The sequence below is a fragment of the Portunus trituberculatus genome, chromosome 47 (genome assembly GCF_017591435.1).
Source record: "Portunus trituberculatus isolate SZX2019 chromosome 47, ASM1759143v1, whole genome shotgun sequence".
NCBI classification, from domain to species: Eukaryota; Metazoa; Arthropoda; class Malacostraca; order Decapoda; family Portunidae; genus Portunus; species Portunus trituberculatus.
This window is the reverse complement of record NC_059301.1, coordinates 4,842,487-4,866,779: the sequence shown is the minus strand read 5'-3', so window position 1 is coordinate 4,866,779 and position 24,293 is coordinate 4,842,487. Positions and strand designations below refer to the sequence as shown.

The window sequence follows — 24,293 nt, the reverse complement described above, 5'->3', positions numbered from 1 at the left end:
CTGACTGTTGCGCTGAGCATCGAGGGGCGGGACGAGAGAGAGAGAGAGAAACATTTGTCCAGGAACCATTCATAGCAGCTGTTCTGGCACCCTGACGCCCTGCCATGAAAGGTCTCTCTCTCTCTCTCTCTCTCTCTCTCTCTCTCTCTCTCTCTCTCTCTCTCTCTCTCTCTCTCTCTCTCTCTCTCTCTCTCTCTCTCTCTCTCTCTCTCTCTCTCTCTCTCTCTCTCTCTCTCTCTCTCTGGTTTATGGGTCGGTGTGATGGTTCATGAATCTTATCAAATTAAAATCAACCTAGGTAGTGTGTGTGTGTGTGTGTGTGTGTGTGTGTGTGTGTGTGTGTGTGTGTGTGTGTGTGTTGATGGGGGTATCTATTTGTGTTCTATAGAATAAAATAGAAGTACAAACCACATCTGGCCTTAGAGTTTGTAGGTTCAGTCCTGATTTGAGCTGTTGATTACAATTTACACACACACACACACACACACACACACACACACACACACACACACACACACACACACACACACACACACACACACACACACACACACAGAGGTAACGGGAAATGAAAGGCAAATAACATCTACGTAGAAATACATGCCTCTTCATTCTCTCTCTCTCTCTCTCTCTCTCTCTCTCTCTCTCTCTCTCTCTCTCTCTCTCTCTCTCTCTCTCTCTCTCTCCTTCCCTTACCATTCTTCCTTCCACTTCTCCCTCCCCCTTCTTCTCCCCACCAACTTCATCACCCATCGGCACGCAAAAACTGGCACCTCAATGGCCTCACCTCGCCGATGCACTGTTCTGGCACTGTCCATCTGGAAAATTGTCTTACTCTCGTTGCTAATGGTGTGTTTCTCTCAGCGCCTCTGACCTCTCTCTCTCTCTTACTTGTACACCTCCTTGAAGAATTACTGTGGTGCTCATTTTTTTTTTTTTTTTTTTTTTTTTTCGTTTCCTCCGCTTCATTTTTTTTTTTTTTTTTTCATCATTTTCCTTATCACAATCTTACTTCATTATCTCCTCCCTCGTGTTCCATTCACATTCTCACTTCTCGAAATGTAAGGTTGGTATTATTTCTTTCTTTCCTTTATAGTCTTTTCATGCCCTTCCTTCTCTTTTGTTTCCTTTCTCTCTCTCATCACAGCCTTGTTTCTTTATCTCCTTCTTACTTTTTCACCCGCTCTCTCACCTCTTTAGACTTTTGCTGTGATGCATTCTTCCTTTTATTGTTTATTCCATCATCCTCTGTTTCCTCTTCTTTCGTTTCCTTTCCCTTACCACTGTCACATTTCCTTACCTCCTTCCTCCGTTCCCGTACCTTTCCAAGATGTTACTCTCTTCAACTTTTTTTTTTTTTTCATATATATATAATTGTGACTTAACGCGCCATTGAGTTCGAGGGAGAGGATGAAAATATAGGAGAGAAACTTCTTTAACTTGGCCTTTTCAACAATTAGAGTTAAAAATGTGGGTTTGTTTAGTTATGTTTTGAAAGTGTCTCTGTATTATTGTTGCAGTGTGAGTGAATGAGTAATTTTGTCAGCTTCCAATACGTGAAGTCATCTTATCTATCTATTTATTTATTCCTTTCAATGCTTCTGTTAAGTAAGATTAAATTGAATTAGGTTCAAGTTACATTTCATTCGGTTAAAATGGGTTTGTTTGATCTATGTAATATTAAGTAAGGTTAAGCTGTGTTAGGTTATGCAGGTCAGCTTCGGTTAGAATGCACAATAGATCATGATATTAAGATAGGTTAGGTTAGGTTAGGTTAAAATGGGCAATAGATCATGATAGTAAGATGAATTAAAAACAGGTTACGGTAGGTTACGTTAGGTTACATTACTTAGCATAACCAAACCCAAACTTAAAAAAAAAACAAAAAAAAACAAAACACCTGTGGATCCTGATCTCAATACAACACCCTTCTCTATCCCACACTTCCAGAAGACTACGCTCAACTCAGCCATGGATTGTTAGTGAAGAGTTATTAGAGAGCCATGAAAAAAAAAAAAAAAAGAAGTTTCATACAGGGATTGGCACATGTAGACCTGGTGGTTTCTTGCAACTTCCCCTTTTTAACGTTTATATTGAGAGAGCTTAAGACAACACAAGACAACAACACACACCCATTATGGACTCGAAAGCGGTAATGAAAGAACGTTAGGAAAGGAGAGAACACAAGAAACACGCAACATGGTCCTGAAGACATTACTGAGGAATCGACAGAAGATAGAGAACGCAACAATACAAGGAACACACAACACTAACTTGGAGTACTGAGGGGGCAGCAGGAAAGAAGACATCACAAGAAGCACAACATGGACCAGAAGACACTACTTATGAAAGAGAGAACACAACAATACAAGGAACACACAACACTGACCTGAAGGGAGGACAGAGGGGGCAGCAAGAGAGGAGAGAACACAAAAAACACTTCACACAGTACTGAAGGAACGGCAGAGAGAGACAATACATCACAAGGGAAGAGAAGACCACAAGAAACCGCATGGACCTTAACACAGTATACTGAAGGAACGGCAGAGAGAGAAAGAGAGAAACATAAGGAACACAACTAGTCCTTTACTCATATCTACCAGAGGTCACTGATTCGCTGATCCCACACAGGTCACTTGAAGCTCGCGTTGAAATGTAGCACCTTGTTAACTGAAAGATGCCGCTGCTAACAGGCCGAGATTTTGTCAACAAGTACAAGTAGTGAAGGCAAAAGACAGGATTCGCTCGCTGCTTAATTATTGCGGTCATAACTCAGGTGGCGGCGTGCTTACAAAACTTGTCAGTGATAGCGCGCGTGTCTGTGTGACTAAGTTAAGCAAATAATGTATATACAGTATCTTAAATTATGACGCAGCCGGTGTACAACATGTGTGTGTGTGTGTGTGTGTGTGTGTGTGTGTGTGTGTGTGTGTGTGTGTGTGTGTGTGTGTGTGTGTGTGTGTGTGCGTGTGTTTGGTACAGAGAGAGAGAGAGAGAGAGAGTGTGTGTGTGTGTGGGTGGGTGGGTGGGTGTGTGTTTGGTACAGAGAGAGAGAGAGAGAGAGTGTATGTGTGTGTGTGGGTGGGTGGGTGTGTGTTTGGTACAGAGAGAGAGAGAGAGAGAGAGAGAGAGAGAGAGAGAGAGAGAGAGAGAGAGAATCTACAAAAATACAAACACATACACTTTGGGTCAAGGTTGGTCTCGATGTATGCATGCTTCAGGTTATGCATTTATGTATGAACCCGCCTGTATCTATGTGTCTTTGTATGTATGTATGTATGTATGAATGCATGTACCTGTGTATGTAGTATGTACCCCGCTAGATATTCAAGATAATTGTCACAGTCCCTCTATATGGCTGTCACCAGAGAGAGAGAGAGAGAGAGAGAGAGAGAATCAGAGAATCACACAAAAGGAGATGAAAGGGAGGAGGGGAGGGAGGAAAGGTAAGGAAGGGTGACATCACCAAATAGGGAGAGTGTGGCTTCTGTGGGGACGGAAGGGAGAGAGAGAGGGAGAGAATGGAGGGAGGGTAGAGTGGGAGAGGGGTGAGGGGTGCCCGCTGTCCTAATGGGTCACATTGTAGCCCTAATACTGATCGACTTTATGGGTGTTATGTGACGGTGATGGGCGATTGTTTTGGGAGGAGGAGGAGGAGGAGGAGGAGGAGGAGGAGAGGAGGAGGAGGAGGAGAGGGATGAAGAGAGAAGGAGACAAGAATGAAGGAAATGGAAAGACATGATATGGAAAAAAAGGACGAGAGGAAGGAAAGGGAATTAGAAAAAAAGTGAAAATGGAAAAGAAGCGATAAAGATGGAAATGCACAAGTTGCTAAAAGAAAAAGTAGAGAAGATGGAGATAAGAAAAGAGAGGAGATGTAAGCACAGGGTATGTAAGCACAGGGTAATGGTGGAAAAGGAAGAGAGGAGAAGAGAAACGAGAGAGAGAGAGAGAAGAGAGGAGAAAGCGATGAAGGGAGAAGTATGCACGAGATGGTGGAGGGAAAGAAATGGAATAAGAGAGGAGATAAATAAGAAGAAGAAAGGGAGAATAGGAAGAAATGAAACAAAGGAAATTAGTAGATACACACACACACACACACACACACACACACACACACACACACACACACACACACACACACACACACTATCAAGGTCCCGTGGAATTTCAGTACAGCGTTTCCTTTTTTTTCTTTTTAATGAAGTGTTTCCATTCCGCTCATTCATGTTTGTTTGTACGTACGTGTGTTCCATTTGTTGGTGGAAGTAATGGTAGTCTCTGTCTCTCTCTCTCTCTCTCTCTCTCTCTCTCTCTCTCTCTCTCTCTCTCTCTCTCTCTCTCTCTCTCTCTCTCTCTCTCTCCATAATCAGGCATCGATAACCAAGCCACACGGTAAGGACAGATTATTTAAGATCGCTGTCACACCGAGATTTTTATCGGCAACAGGTGTGTGTGTGTGTGTGTGTGTGCGCGCGTGTGTGGAGAGCGATAGTCCCACCAAGTAACCACGCAGCTGCCTGGTTGACTGGCTGGTTGGTTGGGTGGTTCACTGGCTGGCTGGCTGGCTGGCTGGCAGGCTTGTTTGCTTGTTGGCTGGCTGAATGAGTTTGCTAGATGGCGGCCTGAATGAGTTGATGGCTGGGCGGTTGGCTGGCTGGCTGTCTGGCTAGCTGATTCGCTGGATGGATGGATGGCTGATTGAGTGGGTGGCTGGCTGGTTTGGCTGCCAGGCTGAATAGATGGCTGGATAACTGGCTGGCTAGTTGGTCCGCTGGTTGGTTGGCTGGCACGAGGGTCCAACCATTAGTCAAGTTGGTATGCTGCGGTTTGTTTATTCCGTGCAATGTTAAGGATAATTCCCCATGAGGGTGTACGGACGCTCTCGCTGCTTTGACTATGAAGACAGTGACTGAATCGTGTTATTTGGTTAGTTAGTACTGGAATAGTGTTTGTAAGAGGTAGTGAATCTCTCTCTCTCTCTCTCTCTCTCTCTCTCTCTCTCTCTCTCTCTCTCTCTCTCTCTCTCTCTCTCTCTCTGACATCCGCGATTTTAAATAGAATGGTTGGTGAATGGAACAGACACAGTAATGACATCCGCGATTTTAAATAGAATGGTTGGTGAATGGAACAGACACAGTAATCAGGTTGCTGGTGCGAGTTCGAGTCAATACAGAACTTTAAAAGGTTATAGATTTATTGCTGACAATTATTAAGTGGCTTGTTTTATAAAGGAAGTGTCGCGTATATGTGTGATGACTTCTTGCAGTTTTCCATTTCTTCCTAAGATTTTATGTTATATTTTGTCTCGAGGAAGGATGATTCAGGATGCTTGATATGCACAAGGAAAAACGTAACTTTATTCTTTTCTCAGTGTTAACAAAATTTTAGTCTAGTTAAATTTGAAATATCCATAGTTGTTTATGCTCTAAAGACTGGCCGAATTAATTTAACTGTTCAACTGCTGTCACTTTGCAAGCTTAAGAGAATAGTCTGATGCCAATATAGAATCTGAAATTAAAAGATATTTCTACCAATAAGAAGAGCGGTTAATCATATCAAACATTCATTGTACTATGTTCTAATTAAAATGACCAAAATCGCTCATACTTATTTCAATAAAACGACACGTGTCAGTATTCTTCATTTCAAGTACTAGCAGGTCACGACATCAGGGTCATTGTAGCGCTGCACGTCAACAAACACAACTAGAAACAGTATTCTGAAACATATCAGTCTATATCTCAATTGCTTTCTAAAGGCTCTAGTTGATGTTATACGAGTTTTTAAGGATATCTTTTTCAATGATTCTAATGATACACTAACAATATTCCTGCACTATTAACAGGAGAAACATTCTTGGGAAGCCTACTGAATATCTCATTGACTTTTGAAAACAGTGATGGTGAAAGAACGAAGCGTTTCTAAATATGAGTTTTGGAAATTCAACAAACATAACCAAATTTTAGAAGTAACACAACTCACTAAAGGTAATTACTGGTCGCCATAGCTGAGTGAGTCACGGTGGTGGATGAGCGGCCGGGTGAGAGGTGAGTCAGGTGGCAGCGAGTGACTATAGGTTCCCCTTAGCGTGAGTAATACACTTGAGTCTGTGTGTGAGTCATGGCCAGAGAGAGAGAGAGAGAGAGAGAGTAAGTTTATCATGTGTTATCACGTGTTGTGTCCGCCCCGTCTTGTTTTCCTCTTCTCTCGCCTGTCTCTCTCTCTCTCTCTCTCTCTCTCTCTCTCTCTCTCTCTCTCTCTCTCTCTCTCTCTCTCTCGCTAATATGCATACCACATTTCGCACATAATCACGAAGATACATCATGAGCCGCGTGCGACCACACCCAGCGTCAGAGAGAGAGAGAGAGAGAGACGATCGTCGGCGTCTCGTTCTGCTCGTGGTTATGCAAAAATATTCCTGTGCAATGTGTGGTGTAAGATGTTTGTCCTCCTCCTCCTCCTCCTCCTCCTCCTCCTCCTCCTCCTCCTCCTCCTCCTCCTCCTCCTCCTCCTCCTCCTCCTCCTCCGCTAACCTCCCCTGATGCATAGGCGCTTGATCTTAACGTAATGGGGCCGTGATGGGGCTCAGACACACACACACACACACACACACACACACACACACACACACACACACACACACACACACACACACACACAGTTACGTTGAAATATCCGTCCTCCACCCCGTGTGCTGTGAAATCTTGAGTGCGTTATTCTCTCTCTCTCTCTCTCTCTCTCTCTCTCTCTCTCTCTCTCTCTCTCTCTCTCTCTCTCTCTCTCTCTCTCTCTCTCTCTCTCTCTCTCTCTCTCTCTCTCTCTCTCTCTCTCTTTCACTTCCACCTTCCACTTTTATTTTCTTCACCCGCCTGTTAGTTTCCTCCTCTTCCACAACTCACCACGAGCCTCCTCCTCCTCCTCCTCCTCCTCCTCCTCCTCCTCCTCCTCCTCCCCACACACCCCCAGGCCTCCAGGTGTGTGTGGCCTCACTGATCAGGCGTGAAGCTTCTTTTGGTGATGCTCCAGGTAACCTCCGCACTACTGCCCAGGTGTGGACCTCCTCCCGCCCTCACCTGCCTCCTTCCCGCTATTACCTCCTGCCCTCACCTCCCGCCCTCACCTGGGACTGGAGGCGATGCAGCTTGTCTTCCGCGATGTGTGTGTGTGTGTGTGTGTGTGTGTGTGTGTGTGTGTGTGTAACGCTTGTAGTTGTTTAGTTACATATTTTGTTCGTGTTTCTTGACATATCCTACTCCTTGTTAGACTCTTTACATTTCACTCTCATTACCTTATCAGTCATCCTTCTGCAGTAGTACCTGTGTGTGTGTGTGTGTGTGTGTGTGTGTGTGTGTGTGTGTGTGTGTGTGTGTGTGTGCAGGGAAGGTGAGACTTGAGGGTTAGGTGGTGGTGCAGTGACTGGCGCTAGAAGGAGAGAGGAGAGGAGAGGAGAGGAGAGAGGAAGGGCAGACCAGCAGACTAGCAGACCAGTAAACGGGAAGCCCAGGTCGGTGCCGTGGCCAGCATCGGGAGGGCGTCTCGTTACCCAGGGTCGAGCATTATACTTTTAGATGAGTTTTGTTGACGCCGCCGCCGCGCTACAGCCACCGCCATCACTACCACCACCACCACCACCACCTCCGCCTTAGCTGTAGTCTTTCTCTCTCTCTCTCTCTCTCTCTCTCTCTCTCTCTCTCGAAGATGGCATGGAAGGCAGTGTCTGTAAGCCATAAGTGCCTCGATTACTTAAGATTTTTCGTCGTTCAAAAGAGGAATAGTTTTATGTTTCTTTTCTTTCTTTTCTTTTCTTATATTTGGTCTATGTGTTCTTTCAGTATCTATCTATGTCTGTCATCTTCTGTATTCTATAAGTTCTCTTCCTTGATTTGTCTTTTACTCCACCTATTATCTCCTTCCATGACCTCTTTCTCTCACTTCTTCCATATCTATCTTTCTTTCTGTCTACTTCGTCTCCCCACGTTTCATGCCCTTTGATTTCAAGTCCTTCTCTCTTTCTCCCTTTTTTCCTTTTTTGCTTTTTCTCTCCTTTTCCATGGCTTTTTTTTCCTTAATTTTCCTTTCATTTCACCTTCTTTTGTTTCTCTATTCCATCTTTGCAGTCTTTCTATCTTCCATAATTTTCTATCTTAATATCTTTTTCATCTCTCCCTTATTTTCATATCATTCTTTCTTTTCTTTTACGTCTATCTTTCTTTTTGTCTTTTCTTCTTTCATTTTTTTTTTCTCATCTCTTCCTTTGTTTTTTTATATTTTCTAGCTTTTCTATCCTTCTTATCGGCTTTCGTATCTTTCCATCATTTATATTATTTCATCACTTACCTTACTTCCATATTCTACTTTTATATATCTTTAAATTTTTCCTTTTCTTTTTTTGTTTCTGTATTTCCCTTTCCTTTCATATCTTCCTTTTCTTATTCTATACTTTTTTTTTCCTTTCGTGTCTTTCACTTCTATTCTCACTCCCTGTATTCCTCATCCCATCCTTCGTGCCCACCCACTGTATGCTTCAGGTGGGGGTGGCTCTGTGGTCACTTCAGCGTGTCAGAAGCATCACGTCACTGCCGCCGAGAGGTGAGGAAGGTGGCGGCTTTCCACACAGACACTCCCGCTCTCCACTTCCTCCTCTCCTTCCTCTCCCTATCCTTGTTTCTCTCACATTGTTGGAACATATTCTGAAACACTTTTGTACCACACCTTCACTACTCTCATAAGGCTCTAGTTGAAGTTATTCGAGTTTTTAAGGATGTTTTTACGATCCTAGTGACATATTAAGTATATTTTTGCATTATGAACAGGAGAATCGCTATTGTGAACTCGGCTTAGGTTCTCCTTGGCCTTTTATAAATAGTCGTGGTGAGAGAGCAAAGTTTCAGAGTAAGGACATTAAAGAGATTCCTACTTACCATGGAGTATTACCATTGCCTCGGTCACTCACTCCCTCATAGGTATTCATTCATTCATTCATTCATTCATTCATTCATTCATTCATTCATTCATTCACTCACTCACTCACTCACTCACTCACTCACTCACTCACTCACTCACTCTCACTCTCTCTCTCTCTCTCTCTCTCTCTCTCTCTCTCTCTCTCTCTCTCTCTCTCTCTCTCTCTCTCTCTCTCTCTCTCTCTCTCTCTCTCTCTCTCTCTCTCTCTCTCTCTCTCTCTCTCTCCAAACACCACTGTTCACTTTCTTCAAACACCACCGTTCACTCTATTCTCGCCGTTCACAAAACAGGAGCCTGGGATAGTACGGTAAACACACACACACACACACACACACACACACACACACACACACACACACACACACACACACACACACACACACACACACACGATACTTAATTGTACATCCTTAAATTCACAACTTTTGCAAACTACCGAAGGAAATTAATAAGAGTGTAAAAAGAAAAAAGTTTAAACAAAAGTAGCGTGAAGGAAATAAGGAGTGTACAAGCTCTTCGCTCCCTCCCCTCCCCTGGCTATGGTTCCTATGGTGCCCGGATGGCGGTGTGTTGGGGGCGGGGCGGGCGCGCAGCAGAACAAGGTGGTGAAGGGCCCAGTTGAATTATGTTGGTGGTCATTACTTATTTATTTTCTGGAGCACGTTATAATTTTCAAGACTTTTATTGTTTCTTTGCCGTAGTTTTTTTTTTTTTTTTTTTCCTTCTTCTTTAAACACTTTACGATTTTTCAGAATGTTTATGTTTTCTTTCCGAATGTAACGGTAAATTCTCTCGTAACTGTCGATAACACAACACAGTATTGAACCATATGCATGAAGGTGTGGTAAGGCTAATGTAGTGAATAGATCAGTGTACAGTGAAGTATGAAAAATATTTTCATTAAAAAACTTAAATATCGTAATAAATCATAACGTAGTAAGGAGAGTGAATAACCAATACATGCTTTCCATTATTTCTAGGACTTTACGTATAATCCTTTCAGAGAACGCTTGAGATCACTAATGAGAAATGTAGTGTTGGATAGACGTAGAACACTTAGACCACTGACAGCACTGTGATTGGCAGGTGTGTGGCGTGTGACAGGGGCAGGCTCATGCTCATGGAAGGAGTGACACAAGATGCTCGATGATATTCTATGACTTAGCCCTTTAACTGCTTGTTCGGTCTCCGCGGCAGCCACTGTGCAGCCACCGGAGACCACACAGTAATCAGATTGTTGGTGCAAAGTCATTAGGGAGCTTTCATAGATTAGACAAATTATGTAGGAGGATTTTAGATGGAAATTGGTAGGCATGCATCATGCAGGGACTGGCCTCGTGTAGACCTGATGGCATCTTACAGCTTCCCTTATTTTGTTAGGTTCTTATGAATAACTATAGCCAAATATAGCACGAAGGAAAATAATGATTGTATTTGAATTAATTTATCTTTAGTATGACCAAATGTACATAAATATTTTTTTTACATGTTTTTCCTATGATATGGATGATAACATAAACTTTAGCGTCAAAAATCCAATGTTGGGTGTTGAGGAGGCGTCTTGAAGGCAAGGGTGTCGAGGCTCAGCAGACGCCACAGGACTTGCGGCACCCTATTCTCATGAAGCCAGGGTTGCGCGTGCACTCTCCCTGGCTGGCCCAGCTTTCGCAGTTCACGTTGGTGTCCTGGCAGGAGGATGGGGTTCCTGAAGAGGCGAGAAGGCAACATTAATCAAGGAAACATGTTCAGATTTGTCAGTACCATGAATATATCTACGTATCTTTATTTTTTTCTTTTCTTCACCGCCCTTTTCTTCTCTAATCTGTTAAACACATCCGCCTTCATCTTTTCTCAACATTTTTTCTTCCTATATACATTTATTCTCAACTTTCCTCTCCTACGCTTTTTCTTTCTAATCTGCTCACCACACTTGCATCCCGATATTCCCAAACACACACCCACGCGGCGCTTTTCCCACACCTGGGCAACACTTACCACAAGCGTTGCACGAGCGGCGGCACTTCTCCTTCATGAAGAGTGGGTTCTTCTGGCACTCTCCCTTGGCGGCCCAGTCGGAGCAAAACTGAGCCTCGTCGGTGCACCCTGTCGATTCTGAGCAGAGGAAAAAAACTCTTCATACTTTGGAGCCTCAAAACAGCCACTCGCTACCACAGTACTTTGACACTTAATTGCACTACCTGTCTTGTCACTATTGCATCACTCAGGTTGTAATGGTCATAATGTTAGTTTGTCATTGTCACATAACTCATTTGCCTGATAATACTGGAATGACATTAGCATTTTTATCTGACGGCTTGTTTAAGTTACATCAGGTTAGAGTTTTAGATTCATTCTGTTAGTTTATTTCACTACTAATCCCTTCATTGTGCAGGTGAAAAATAAAAGCGTCACATTTTTTCCTCGATGAATTAACTGTGTCTGGAAATTAGTAGATTAAAGACATCTGCATAGCTGTCACCACAAACACTCACACATTTACCATCAAGACACATACCTCACCACCATACATCACCAAAATACCACCATCCCCTCTAACTCATAAGCTTCCAAACTTCTATATCCATCTCTCACCACACACCGCCACACTCACCACAGACATTGCAGGACTTCCGGCAGTTGGTAGTCAGATATTTGGAGCTGCAGTATCCGGCGGAGGCCCAGGCGGCGCAGTGCTGGTTGTTGTCCTTGCAGGCTGAGGTCGGGGGCACCGTGGTTGGCTGGGGACCTGAGCACTGGTACAGCATGTTGATGCCCTTTACGTCATTCTGAGGAAATGACATTAGGAGTGAAGGACTTGACTCATCTCCTGACGAGACTGTAGTAACTTTCGTATTAGATTTACAAGGATTAGTGATTTTATTTTTTCTTTTCGTCTAATTGGAGGGTGAAAATCCATGAAATCTCTCTCTCTATACAGAACTTTCGGTGCCGCTTCAAAATTAAATTCATGAAGATTAGTTGATGGAAAACTCTTCGATTAACAACCGAGAACATTGAATTTGAGAAGCGAGCAGAACAACGCGGAGAAGCCGTGATGAGCAGACCACCACTACCAAACCATGTGACCGCTCCGTAGTAGTACATACTCGTACAGTGAGTCAACATAACACACTCACCGTGGACAGCCTTTCGCGCTGGCCAATGTAGACGCCGCTCTGCTTGGGGACGATGGTGGGCCCTGTGCCGCGGGAAAAGGCGTTGGGACCGTAATGCATGATGGAGTCGTAGTCGTAGGGCAGCCCGAGGTTAGTGGTGACAGCGTTGGACTTCTGAAAGCGAGAAAGACGCATGAACATCAGTAAAGGAATCCAGAAGAAGCCATCAGCTCTACATGTGTCAGAAAACATACCTGCTTACTTCTACCTACCATCCCGGTCCATGAATTTGTATAATCTTTTTAGTGGCTTATAATCCACCACTGACAACTTGATTACAAAGATCATAAAAAAAATAATGTAAGCGCAAGGCCTACACGTGGTATGTCCCTGAATAAAACATGGCTACCTATTTCCACCTATCATTTCCATCCATAAATTTGTCCAGCCTTCTTTTAAACCTCCCTAATGACTCGGCGCTAATTACCTGATTACTGAGGGAAGATAAAAGATAAAAGGTAAAAAGTTAACCCTATGACTACTAATGATAGTATGACACATGTTACTTCACTTAAATTAACATGGGCATATTTTCTAAGCATGAATACAACTACATAAAAGATAACAACTACCCGCTCGCTCCTTGTGCTCTCAGTGGTGTCTTTCGAAGCTGTATTCTAAACTTACATTGTCTAATAAACTTGAGAAGCTATAGCAGTCCAAGAGTGGAGGCACCCTTGAATTATAATGAGGAAGTAAAAATTTGGTAAAAGAAGGAAGTGAGTATATGGAGAGATGAGGAATTGAGAGAGTATAGGGAAAGGATGTAACTAAACACACACACACACACACACACACACACACACACACACACACACACACACACACACACACACACACACACACACACACACACACACACACACACACACACACACACACACACACCGCGTAGCTAGTGTAGTGGTTAGCACGCTCGACTCACAATCGAGAGGGCCGGGTTCGAGTCCCGGAGCGGCGAGGCAAATGGGCAAGCCTCTTAATGTGTAGCCCCTGTTCACCTAGCAGTAAATAGGTACGGGATGTAACTCGAGGGGTTGTGGCCTCACTTTCCCGGTGTGTGGAGTGTGTTGTGGTCTCAGTCCTACCCGAAGATTGGTCTGTGAGCTCTGAGCTCGCTCCGTAATGGGGAAGACTGGATGGGTGACCAGCAGGCGACCGAGGTGAATTACACACACACACACACACACACACACACACACACACACACACAGTGTGTGTTGTGGTCTCAATCCTACTCGAAGATCGGTCTATGAGCTCTGAGCTCGCTCCGTAATGGGGAAGACTGGCTGGGTGACCAGCAGACGACCGTGGTGAATTACACACACACACACACACACACACACACACACACACACACACACACACACACACACACACACACACACACACACACACGCGACGAGGCAAAATGGGCAAGCCTCTTAATGTGTAGCCCCTGTTTACCTAGCAGTAAATAGGTACAGGATGTAACTCGAGGGGTTATGGCCTCGCTTTCCCAGCGTGTAGAGTGTGTTGTAGTCTCAGTCCTAGCCGAAGATCGATCTATGAGCTCTGAGTTCGCTCCGTAATGGGAAAGGCTGGCTGGGTGACCATTAGGCAACCGTGGTGAATTACACGTACACACACACACACACACACACACACACACACACACACACACACACACACACACACACACACACACACACACACACACACACACACATTCAGAAACGCTTTGCTCTTTCATCACGACTATTTTCAAAGGCCACAAAGATGATGAGCCAAATTCGTAGGAAATCTTGTTGAAATTTCACTAGAACCATAAAGACAATTAAAAGCCAGTACAACATCAGCTGGAGCCTTTAGAAAGTAGTCGAGATGCGACGCAGAAGTGCTTCAAAGTACGGTTCGTGAACACATCTTACCTTATCGAAGTTAAACCCGAGTCCGTACATGATGTTCTCCCACCTGATGATCACGTAGGAATCTCGGTCGTAGCGGGACTGCTCGTGCCAGAACCCAGCGGCGTGCATGAGTTCGTGCATCACCACGCCCACGTGCACACATCCCGCACCCAGGGACAGGGACTGCGCGCCGCCCACCTTCCCCACGGCACTAGAACATCTGTGTGGTTTGGGGAATGAGTGAACCTCCATTTGGAGTGAGATTTCTTTGTTGTATATCGAGTGTACATACATTCCACCATCGTCCATATACATCCATCCTTTGTACACTCTGGTGTTCAGTGAACTTATTCATCTATCCACTTCAGTTCATCCACTCACTCAAATCAACCACTAATACTTAATTTCTTCGAAAAGTAAGCCACTTTAAACACATTTAAAGCACATTCTCGCATCCACCCACAACCACCCACTCATCCGTCCACTTGTCATTCCCTCCACCCATCGTCTATCCTACAAAAAACAACACTCCCATTTAAATATTTACACATTCTATCATGCACTTTCAATTCTCCCACGCAACCGTCTGTTCATCCACTTACCAGTCCCTCCACTCCTTACCCTATTCAAGGCAACCACTTACATTTACCCTCTACACATTCTAACATTCACCCGTCTATTCATCCATCCACGTGTCAGCCGCCCCAGTCATCCATCTCAGGCACCCACTCACCCTTGGCCTCTGAGGATGTGTATGTAGTCTCGCTGGGAGGTCCTGGGCTGGAAGGAGAGGCAGGTCTTCTGGGAGAGTTCCGTCATGGCACGTGCGATAATCTGTCTCTCACTGGACGCTGGTAAAGGAGAGAGGGAGTGATTGAGAGAGAGGGGAAAGGCATGAGTCGTGGTGATACATGTCTGTTTGTTGGTGTTTGGAATTTATTTCTCGTACTGTGACGCTTCATTGTGTGCTTTGTTTTAGTTTTTCCTTTTAATTTTTCGTCTTCATGCTTTTTTTTTTTTCTAAGTGGTTATACTGAAGTGTTGAAAGAATAAGCCACGTAAATTTGTCGTTAAGTTAAGGGTGATTAGTAAATGTGACGGTATAGTGAAAGACGATGGAAGGGTTACACACACACACACACACACACACACACACACACACACACACACACACACACACACACACACACACACACACACACACACACATACTTACTGTAGGAAGCGGAGATGACATAGTACATTTTGCCGCCTGGCCAGAGCAGTTGCCGGTTGCTGGTGGCGCTGTGCTGCCCCGTTGGATCACCCTAGGGAGAGATGGAGAGGAACAGATGTCAGAATCTATATGAAAAAAAAAAAAATGTGTTTGAAAAAAAAAAAAAAGTTCAGTCCTATTCATTCAATTCGCATGCACCGTGTAATTTTTTTTCCTCGTAATCTGATTTAATTTTCATGTAACCCTTTGATTTCTCTTCCCGGCAATCATTAGATGTATACAAAAAGAAGTCAATCCTATTTACTCCATTCGCATGAGTCCTTCAGTTTCTTTTTCTTCGCTATCTTAGCTTTCTGTATTCTCCCTTCCTTCATTAACCAATTCTTTATTAACTGTTCAAATTTGGATTTCTTATCATTGCCTCTCATTTTACTCTATCCCCTTCATCATCGCATGTCTTTCAACTTCTCACATGTAAAGTCATTGATCCACAAATAAATGTGTAATAAGATGCAATGTATGACAGAGAACTAAATTTTTTTCTTATAGCTAAGACTCAAAAATGCCTCCCTTATACCTGTCGTATGAATATGAAAATAACTGAGGGAACAAGAACTATAGAGTCCCACACGTAATCAGGAGACGCCCTTTAATTCCTTCTTTCTTCACCCTTATACCCTTCTTCTCACTTTCTTCTTTCTCCTGTCTCCCCTCCTCCCCGTCTATTCTCACCACTTACCTCGATAATCTGAGCTAGGTGGTCGCGTGTGTCGATCATAATGTCTCCCTGGAAGTAGCCGGACTTAGAAATGGGATCTTCCTCAGGCACCGTAATCTTCAGCTCCAGGCCGGCCTTCACCTCCTCCTCGGTGATGGGGGCGCCAAGGATGTCGTTCTCAGGCTGGAGGAAGGAACAGGCGTCACTTTAGGTATGGGAGATGGCTGAAGAAATATCTGTGTATCGAGAAATTTCTGGTGCTTGATTAACCTCTTCAATACTAGGACTCATTTTTATCATGTTTTTTTAGTATGATTAGACGATTTTATTGACATTAGGAAGGCTCTGTGGATGTCAGAAGAATAATGGCCAGAGTCTTCACTATTTTGATCCCCATGTAAGTTCCTGAAGCTGTATAAAATCCCCAGATGGTAACCAGAATGAATATGGAAATGCTTCCTGACACTGAAGGGATTAACGTTCTTTACATCATTATTTTGATCTACTGATTTTAACGTTCTTAATTATCATAACTTTTTTTAGTCATTATGTCATTTCCTTTAAACATCCATATTTTATTTTATTTTATTTTTTTATCATTAGTCTAATTCAAAATATCAAATCACTGGCCTTGCGTATGGTGCACTGTGTACCGATTCCTTGTTGCTGATATTTCATAATTCAGTGTCAGCTAAGGAACTTTTTGTAGCAGCTCAGCTCATTATTATGCCGAAGTAATCTTTTGTAAGGTTTGTTATCACTGGCAATAGGTATTAATGAATGAGTTAGTCAACAAAAAATTCTTGCGTGATGGAAGGAGGAAGAATCATGTTAGTAGGGAGATGTATGGAAAAGTGTCTGCATAATGAAGAAAAGATAGGACTGGTCATGAAACTCTGGGCAGGAGAGTTGAGAAGTACTTACATGGTGCGGGTCTCCAACAATGACATCAGGCAAAGCGTCTTCCTTTCCGAGTTCTATAGATGCTCCGTAAGCCGTGCGTGTCAGCACCACCAACACCCATAGAGCTGAGGCGAGGGTTCGCATCGTGAAGAGTTACTGGCGATGTCACAAGAGCGTAGCAGTGATCACTGGCTGTAGCTGGCCGATGCAGCGTTGGTTAGCTCGGTTACTGCTTGCCTGGGAGTGATGTGTGAGTGCAGGCGCGGCACGCATGTGCGGGAGTGTGAGGAGCCTGAGGCGCCGCGACTTCTTATAGTGTACCTGAGCAGAGGATATCCGGCTGGGCATGGTGGAAGCTCTGGCTGGAGGAGGGACTGAGAGAAGGGAATAATAGGATGTGGAAGTTAAATATAAAAACAAATAAATAAAGTAAAAAAAGAAAATAGTACATTTGCCTTCGATATTAAAAAGTTGTAAATTAAGAAAAGACATTATTTTCATTTTCTCAGACTTTTTTTTTCTATGGTCAGTGTAAGGACAGGCGTGGGTGTGGGTGAGTACTGCGACCTTCATTTGTCCGGGGTCATGAGTCACCGGACGCGCGGCGGCGACAGGTCACGGCTCCTGTGAGTCACGCGTGGTGGAGGCTGGAGGTGGTCTACTATTATTGTTTGGTGTTTGCCCAACTGCCCGCTACCTACGATGATTAATGTCCTCTGTGTGTGTAATTCACCACGGTCGCCTGCTGGTCACCCAGCCAGTCTTCCCCATTACGGAGCGAGCTCAGAGCTCATAGACCGATCTTCGAGTAGGACTGAGACCACAACACACACTGTGTGTGTGTGTGTGTGTGTGTGTGTGTGTGTGTGTGTGTGTGTGTGTGTGTGTGTGTGTGTATGTGTAATTATCATTACCTTAATTATCATCATTACCATTATTATTATTCTTGTTATTTTACCATCGCCATAATTAGTTTTTATTATTATCCTCATCGTTGTCATTGTTATCGTCATCATTATCATTACCATCGTCATCGTCACCACCACCACCACCACCACCACTCGCTATCACAATGCTACAGTAGAGCGAAACTCATCCAAGTGATGTGTATAAACTTTTCGGTCAAATTTCTCTCATCTCCTGTGTCTTCTTTTGGTGGCAATACAATCTTACCAGTCAATTCTTGTGCTAATATGTTCTCTGGTGATACGTTTCATGTTCTCTTATAAATCAACGCTTATTGTTTTAAGCAATCTTTTCTTTTTAATATTATTTGTTAGTCTTATTATTTCTATTATCACTTTTTTCTCTTTTTTATTATTATTATTATTTATTTATTTATTTTTTTTTTTAGCATTTGGGTTCGTATGTTGAAACGTTTTCAGTTTTTCATGAGGAGTATTTTCAGATTATATGAATAACTATGAAAAATATTAATAGAGTTGTTATGGATTTTTTTCTTTTTCATTAATGATGTATGTAGTCATTGTGAAACTGTCACTAAAATCATGAAAATTCTCTTGAAATCTCCCATCATCTAACACTATATCCTGTAGAAGCTTGCTGAAATAGAACATCCAAACATTTAAGACGCCACTCGTAAGAGTTATAGGCAGTAATCATAATGACAGGAAAATCAGTGAAGTTGCAACAAGCTGTCAGGCCTACACGTGGCAGTCCCTTCACCTCACAATTGTCCTTTGAAGTTTAAGTACTTACAGGGTTACAATGTTATCTATTCGTTAGCAGGGCAACAATGTGTCACTTGTATCAACTAAGCCTATTTCCTTCTCTCCACAGATGTGGCATTGACCTGAGCAGCAAGTTCCATGTAAGTACACCGAAGTCTTACAGTTTATCTTTGACCTCATTATCTGGCGTATTTGCCCATTATCAGGTTCGAAGATTGCTGCGTTGAATAGAGTTGCGTCACTTCCTGTGTTTATTAAGATGAATTTCGTGTTTTCTTGTTGACTTTCATTGACTCACGGATCTGTCTCATCCGAGCTTCACACTAAATTGAATTGTTACGTCCTGACGAATGTACTAGTACATCCACGTTAGCTGGGACGGATTCTATGGACATTGAGCAAATATTTCCTTGTTTATTCATTTATAAGTAATTGAGGTAGTACTTCTGAAATTTTATTATTTTCTTGTCTCAAAGTCAATTTTTTCAGATATTTTATTAGTATTGTTTTTTTCTGTGTGTGTGTGTGTGTGTGTGTGTGTGTGTGTGTGTGTGTGTGTGTGTGTGTGTGTGTGTGTGTGTGTGTGTGTGTGTGTGTGTGTGTGTGTGTGTGTGTGTGTGTGTGTGTGTGTGTGTGTGTGTGTGTGTGTGTGTGTGTGTGTGTGTGTGTATATATATATATATATATATATATATATATATATATATATATATATATATATATATATATATATATATATATATATATATGAAAAGTACAGTTACTTTTCACAGAAAACTTGATGCAAACTAAAATGCAATACTTAAAAGAAATAATCTTTTCTCTTATTAACTGTAACAAAGATGAAGTATAAGCATTTCATAGTTGGCTAGATGGCCCACATGTATTTGTGTGAAATTCAATGTTACGTTATAGTGAATCTCTTGTGCTATCAGGATTCGCTGTGCGCAGCAGTGGTGCCTCTGCCGCCTTCGCCTCAAACCGTTTAACGAGTCAGAGTTTTTCCTCAGTGATGAACGGTATTTACTTTCACTAGCAGTGTCCCTAGTACCACCTTTATGACAGACCTGAAACTTCATTCACACACACACACACACACACACACACACACACACACACACACACACACACACACACACACACACACACACACACACACACACACTACTTTTCCAGATCCCACAGGCCCATGCCTGACTCCGCCATGAGGGAATTTGGGCAGTGGCTAACACTTCATCCGTGGACCGAGGTACTGGAGGTGGAAGACGTCCACACAAAATGGCGGAACTACTTCACTACCACAACGGAAGCGTTCCACCACTACTTTCCCACCAAGGACATCACAGTAGACCCATCTGATGCCCCTTGGATGACGCCCTGCATCCACTCAAGCCCTGACCAGTACAGGAGTTTAAGGAACAGAGTTATCAGGGAAATTAAAAAAGCCAAGGCAAGCTACTACCCAGACAAAATTCACCATCTCAAGCTTACTAACAACAGACAGTGGTACGACAAGATTAAGTCTTTGTGTGGTTTACAAAAGCAAGCCTCTTCTCTTCCCTGTGTTTCACACCTTTCACCTGACAGCGCGGCCGAAGAGATTAACGGTCACTTCGCTGCGATCTGTCAGACACTCCCTCCCCTTCACTCCACTACTCTCCCAGCCTACCTCCCTGCCTCCTCCCCTCCACCCCTTGTCCAGGAGGTTGATGTTTACAGGAAGCTTCTTAAATTTAAACTAAACAGATCCACCACTCCCACTGACCTCCCCATCAAAATTTACAGAGAATTTGCCCCAGAACTTGCCACACCCCTTTGCTCTATCATCAATGCCTCCCTTGCTCAACATTCCTGCCCCGATGACTGGAAGACATCTTACGTCACCCCCCTCCCCAAAATTTCTAATCCACAGTCACTGAATGATCTAAGACCAGTCGCCATCACCCCTATACCCAGCCTTATCTGTGAAGATTTTGTTTTCGACTGGGCCTATAACAAAATTTGTAACTCTATTGACACACAACAATTTGGCAATATTAAATCCACCTCCACATCTCACTACCTTGTCAGCTTCCTGGAATTCGTCCACAGCCACCTGGACAAACGCAACACTTCTCTAGCTATTGCTTTTGTGGACTTCAGAAAGGCCTTTGATCTTGTTGATCACACTGTTGTGATAAATAAAGCCATCACTCTGGGCCTCTCTCCCTACCTGATAGCGTGGTTGGCAGACTTCCTCACGGGAAGGCGTCAGGCCGTTCGTTATCAGGGCTCTGTCTCCTCTTTCCAACAGCTCACATGCGGGGTCCCTCAGGGGACCAAGATGGGTCCCCTGTGTTTCCTCATCCTTATCAACGATGCTCTCGTCCACACCCCCCACCGCTGGAAGTATGTGGACGACTGCACCGTGGGCGTACCCGTCAACAACACCAACCCAGACTTCTCAGCACTGCAGTCCACTCTAAACCAACTACAGACGTGGACGGAGGACAACAAAATGACCATCAACCACACCAAGACCGTGGTGATGCACATTTGTACCTCCACAGCAGCAGTTCCCCCTCCCCAGCTTTCTGTGGGCCCTCACTCCCTCCAGGTGGTCCGCAGCACCAAGCTTCTAGGTGTCTTGGTGGATGATCAGTTAACATGGAAGCAGCATGTTTCCAACATCATCAGGTCAGCCTCATATAAAATCTATTTACTGCGCCGACTCAGGTCCCTGGGAGCACCGGCAGATGAGCTGAGGGGAGTGTACCTCATCTTTATACTCCCTAAGCTCATGTACGCCGCCCCAGCGTGGTCCTCCTCCTGAACCTCACACAACGACAACAGCTGGAGAGGGTTCAGAGGAGGGCGTTCAGGGTCATCCTTGGGCCTGCCTACAGGTCCTACGAGGACGCCCTGACCTGCCTGAGTCTGCCGAGGCTGGCCACAAGACACCAGGAAGCCTTGGAAAAATTTGGGGAAGGACTGCTGCGTCATCCACGTCTCCGCCACCTGCTACCACCCGACGTGCCTCCCCCTGCTCGCGCCACCCGACACCATAATCGCGTGGCGCCTTTGAGAGCACCGCGCACGGATCGGTACCGGCTCAGCGCGGTGCCCACTATTGTGCGAGCTTTAAATAAATAAGTGAATTTCTAGGTTAAGTTTATCCATAGTTAGGTTAAGCATTTTTAGTTCATTGTGGTAATGTCCCACCCCCTGTACATTTTCAGTGTATTTTTTACATTGCCTAATTAATAAACCGTTTATTATTATTATTATTATTATTACACACACACACACACACACACACATGGTTATACGTATATACATATATTAGTACTTCTTAAAAATAATTATATTTTTGTTTCCGAGAGAGGTGTGTTCTTGTACCAACATTCTTGATCTCTTCCTCACCTCTAATCCTTCTGCTTATGCTGTCACCCTTTCATCTCCGTTGGGCTCCTCCGATCACAATCTCATTTCTGTATCTTGTCCTATTTCTCCAATCCCTCCACAGGATCCCCCAAAGCGAAGGTGCCTCTGGGGTTTTGCCTCTGCCAGCTGGAGGGACCTGAGGAGGTATTATGCTGATTTTCCCCGGAAAGATTACTGCTTCCGTGTCAGAGACCCATCTCATTGTGCTAAACACATAACGGAGGTGATTTTGTCTGGCATGGAAGCATACATTCCTCATTCTTTTTCTCAGCCTAAACCTTTTAAACCTTGGTTTAACACATCCTGTTCTCGTGCTATACATGATAGGTTGCCCACAAAAGGTACTTGAGCCTTCCATCTCCTGAATCTCATGCACTTTATATTTCTGCCCGGAATCATGCCAAGTCTGTTCTTCAACTTGCCAAACACTCTTTCATAAATAGAAAATGTCAAAATCTTTCAAACTCAAACTCCCCTCGAGACTTCTGGCATCTAGCCAAAAACATCTCAAATAACTTCACTTCTTCATCTTTCCTCCTTTATTTCATCCTGATGGCACCACTGCCATCTCTTCTGTCTCTAAAGCTGAACTCTTCTCTCAAACCTTTGCTCACAACTCCACCTTGGACGATTCTGGGCTTGTCCTCCCTCTCCTCCTCCCTCTGACTATTTCATGTCTACAATTAAAATTCTTCGTAATGATGTTTTCCATGCCCTCGCTGGCCTAAACCCTCGGAAGGCTTATGGACCTGATGGGGTCCCTCCTATTGTTCTCAAAAACTGTGCTTCCGTGCTTGCACCTTGCCTGGCCAAACTCTTCCAACTTTGTCTATCGACTTCTACCTTTCCTTCCTGCTGGAAGTTTGCCTACATTCAGCCTGTTCCTAAAAAGGGTGACCGTTCTAACCCCTCAAACTACCGTCCTATAGCTTTAATCTCTTGCTTGTCTAAAGTTTTTGAATCTATCCTGAATAGGAAGATTCTCAAACATCTGTCACTTCACAATCTTCTGTCTGATCGCCAGTATGGCTTCCGTCAAGGTCGCTCTACTGGTGATCTTCTGGCTTTCCTTACTGAGTCTTGGTCATCCTCTTTTAGAGATTTCGGTGAAACTTTTGCTGTAGCGTTAGACATATCAAAAGCTTTTGATAGAGTCTGGCATAAAGCTTTGATTTCAAAACTGCCCTCCTACGGCTTCTATCCTTCTCTCTGCAACTTTATCTCAAGTTTCCTTTCCGACCGTTCTATTGCTGCTGTGGTAGACGGCCACTGTTCTTCTCCTAAATCTATTAATAGTGGTGTTCCTCAGGGTTCTGTCCTGTCACCCACTCTCTTTCTATTATTCATTAATGACCTTCTTAACCAAACTTCTTGCCCTATCCACTCCTACGCTGATGATACCACCTACATCTTTCCACGTCCTTTCAGAGACGTCCAACCCTTCAGGAAGTCAACAGATCACGCAGGGACGCCACAGAACGCCTGACTTCCGATCTTTCTAAGATTTCCGATTGGGGCAGAGAAAATCTAGTAGTTTTCAATGCCTCAAAACTCAATTCCTCCATCTATCAACTCGACACAACCTTCCAGACAACTATCCCTCTTCTTCAATGACACTCAACTGTCTCCCTCTTCCACAATGAATATCCTCGGTCTGTCCTTTACTCGTAATTTTAACTGGAAACTTCACATCTCATCTCTTGCTAAAACAGCTTCTATGAAGTTAGGTGTTCTGAGGCGTCTCCGCCAATTTTTCTCACCCCTCCAACTGCTTACTCTGTATAAGGACCTTATCCGTCCCTGTATGGAGTACTCTTCGCATGTTTGGGGGTGGATCCAGTAACACAGTTTTACTAGATAGGGTGGAATCGAAAGCTTTTCGTCTCATCAACTCTCTCTGACTAACTGTCTTGAGCCTCTTTCTCACCGCCGAAATGTTGCATCTCTTTATCTTTTATCGCTATGTTCATGCTAAATGTTCTACTGATCTTGCTAACTGCAAGCCTCCCCTTCTCCTTCGGCCACGCTGCACAAGGCTTTCTTCTTCCTCTCATCCCTATTCTGTCCAACTCTCTAACGCAAGAGTTAACCAGTACTCTCAATCATTCATCCCTTTCACTGGTAAACTCTGGAACTCCCTCCCTGGATCTGTATATCCGACTTCCTACGACTTGTCTTCTTTTAAGAGGGAGATATCGAGGCATTTGCTCCAAAATTTTGGCTGAAACTTTTGCACATTTTGGAGAGCTAGCACTCAAGTGGGCTTTTTTTTTTTTTTTTTTTTTTTTTTTTTTTACTCCCTTGGCTGGC

General features: G+C 43.8%; 1 protein-coding gene across 1 annotated transcript; it reads right to left on the bottom strand.

Annotated features, from left to right (window-relative positions):
• Positions 1–10,400: 10,400 nt before the first annotated feature.
• On the bottom strand, positions 10,401–17,139 carry LOC123520513 (zinc metalloproteinase nas-4-like). Its single transcript, XM_045282834.1, has 9 exons — positions 16,891–17,139; positions 15,988–16,149; positions 15,249–15,339; positions 14,766–14,883; positions 14,054–14,252; positions 12,105–12,257; positions 11,579–11,753; positions 10,963–11,079; positions 10,401–10,672 (listed from the first exon to the last, which is right to left on the bottom strand). The coding sequence occupies exons 1-9, from the start codon at positions 17,011–17,013 to the stop codon at positions 10,551–10,553; spliced, it is 1,260 nt and encodes a 419-aa protein (XP_045138769.1). The 5' UTR covers positions 17,014–17,139; the 3' UTR covers positions 10,401–10,550.
• Between the last annotated feature and the right edge of the window lie 7,154 nt (positions 17,140–24,293).

Excerpts from the sequence above, each read along its gene's own strand:
- LOC123520513 (XM_045282834.1), bottom strand. The coding sequence starts at position 17,013 with ATGCGAACCCTCGCCTCAGCTCTATGGGTGTTGGTGGTGCTGACACGC. Across the intron at positions 15,340-15,987 it reads ACCTAGCTCAGATTATCGAG|GGTGATCCAACGGGGCAGCA; the intron begins GTAAGTGGTGAG and ends ATCTCTCCCTAG. Across the intron at positions 14,253-14,765 it reads CACATCCTCAGAGGCCAAGG|ATGTTCTAGTGCCGTGGGGA; the intron begins GTGAGTGGGTGC and ends CAAACCACACAG.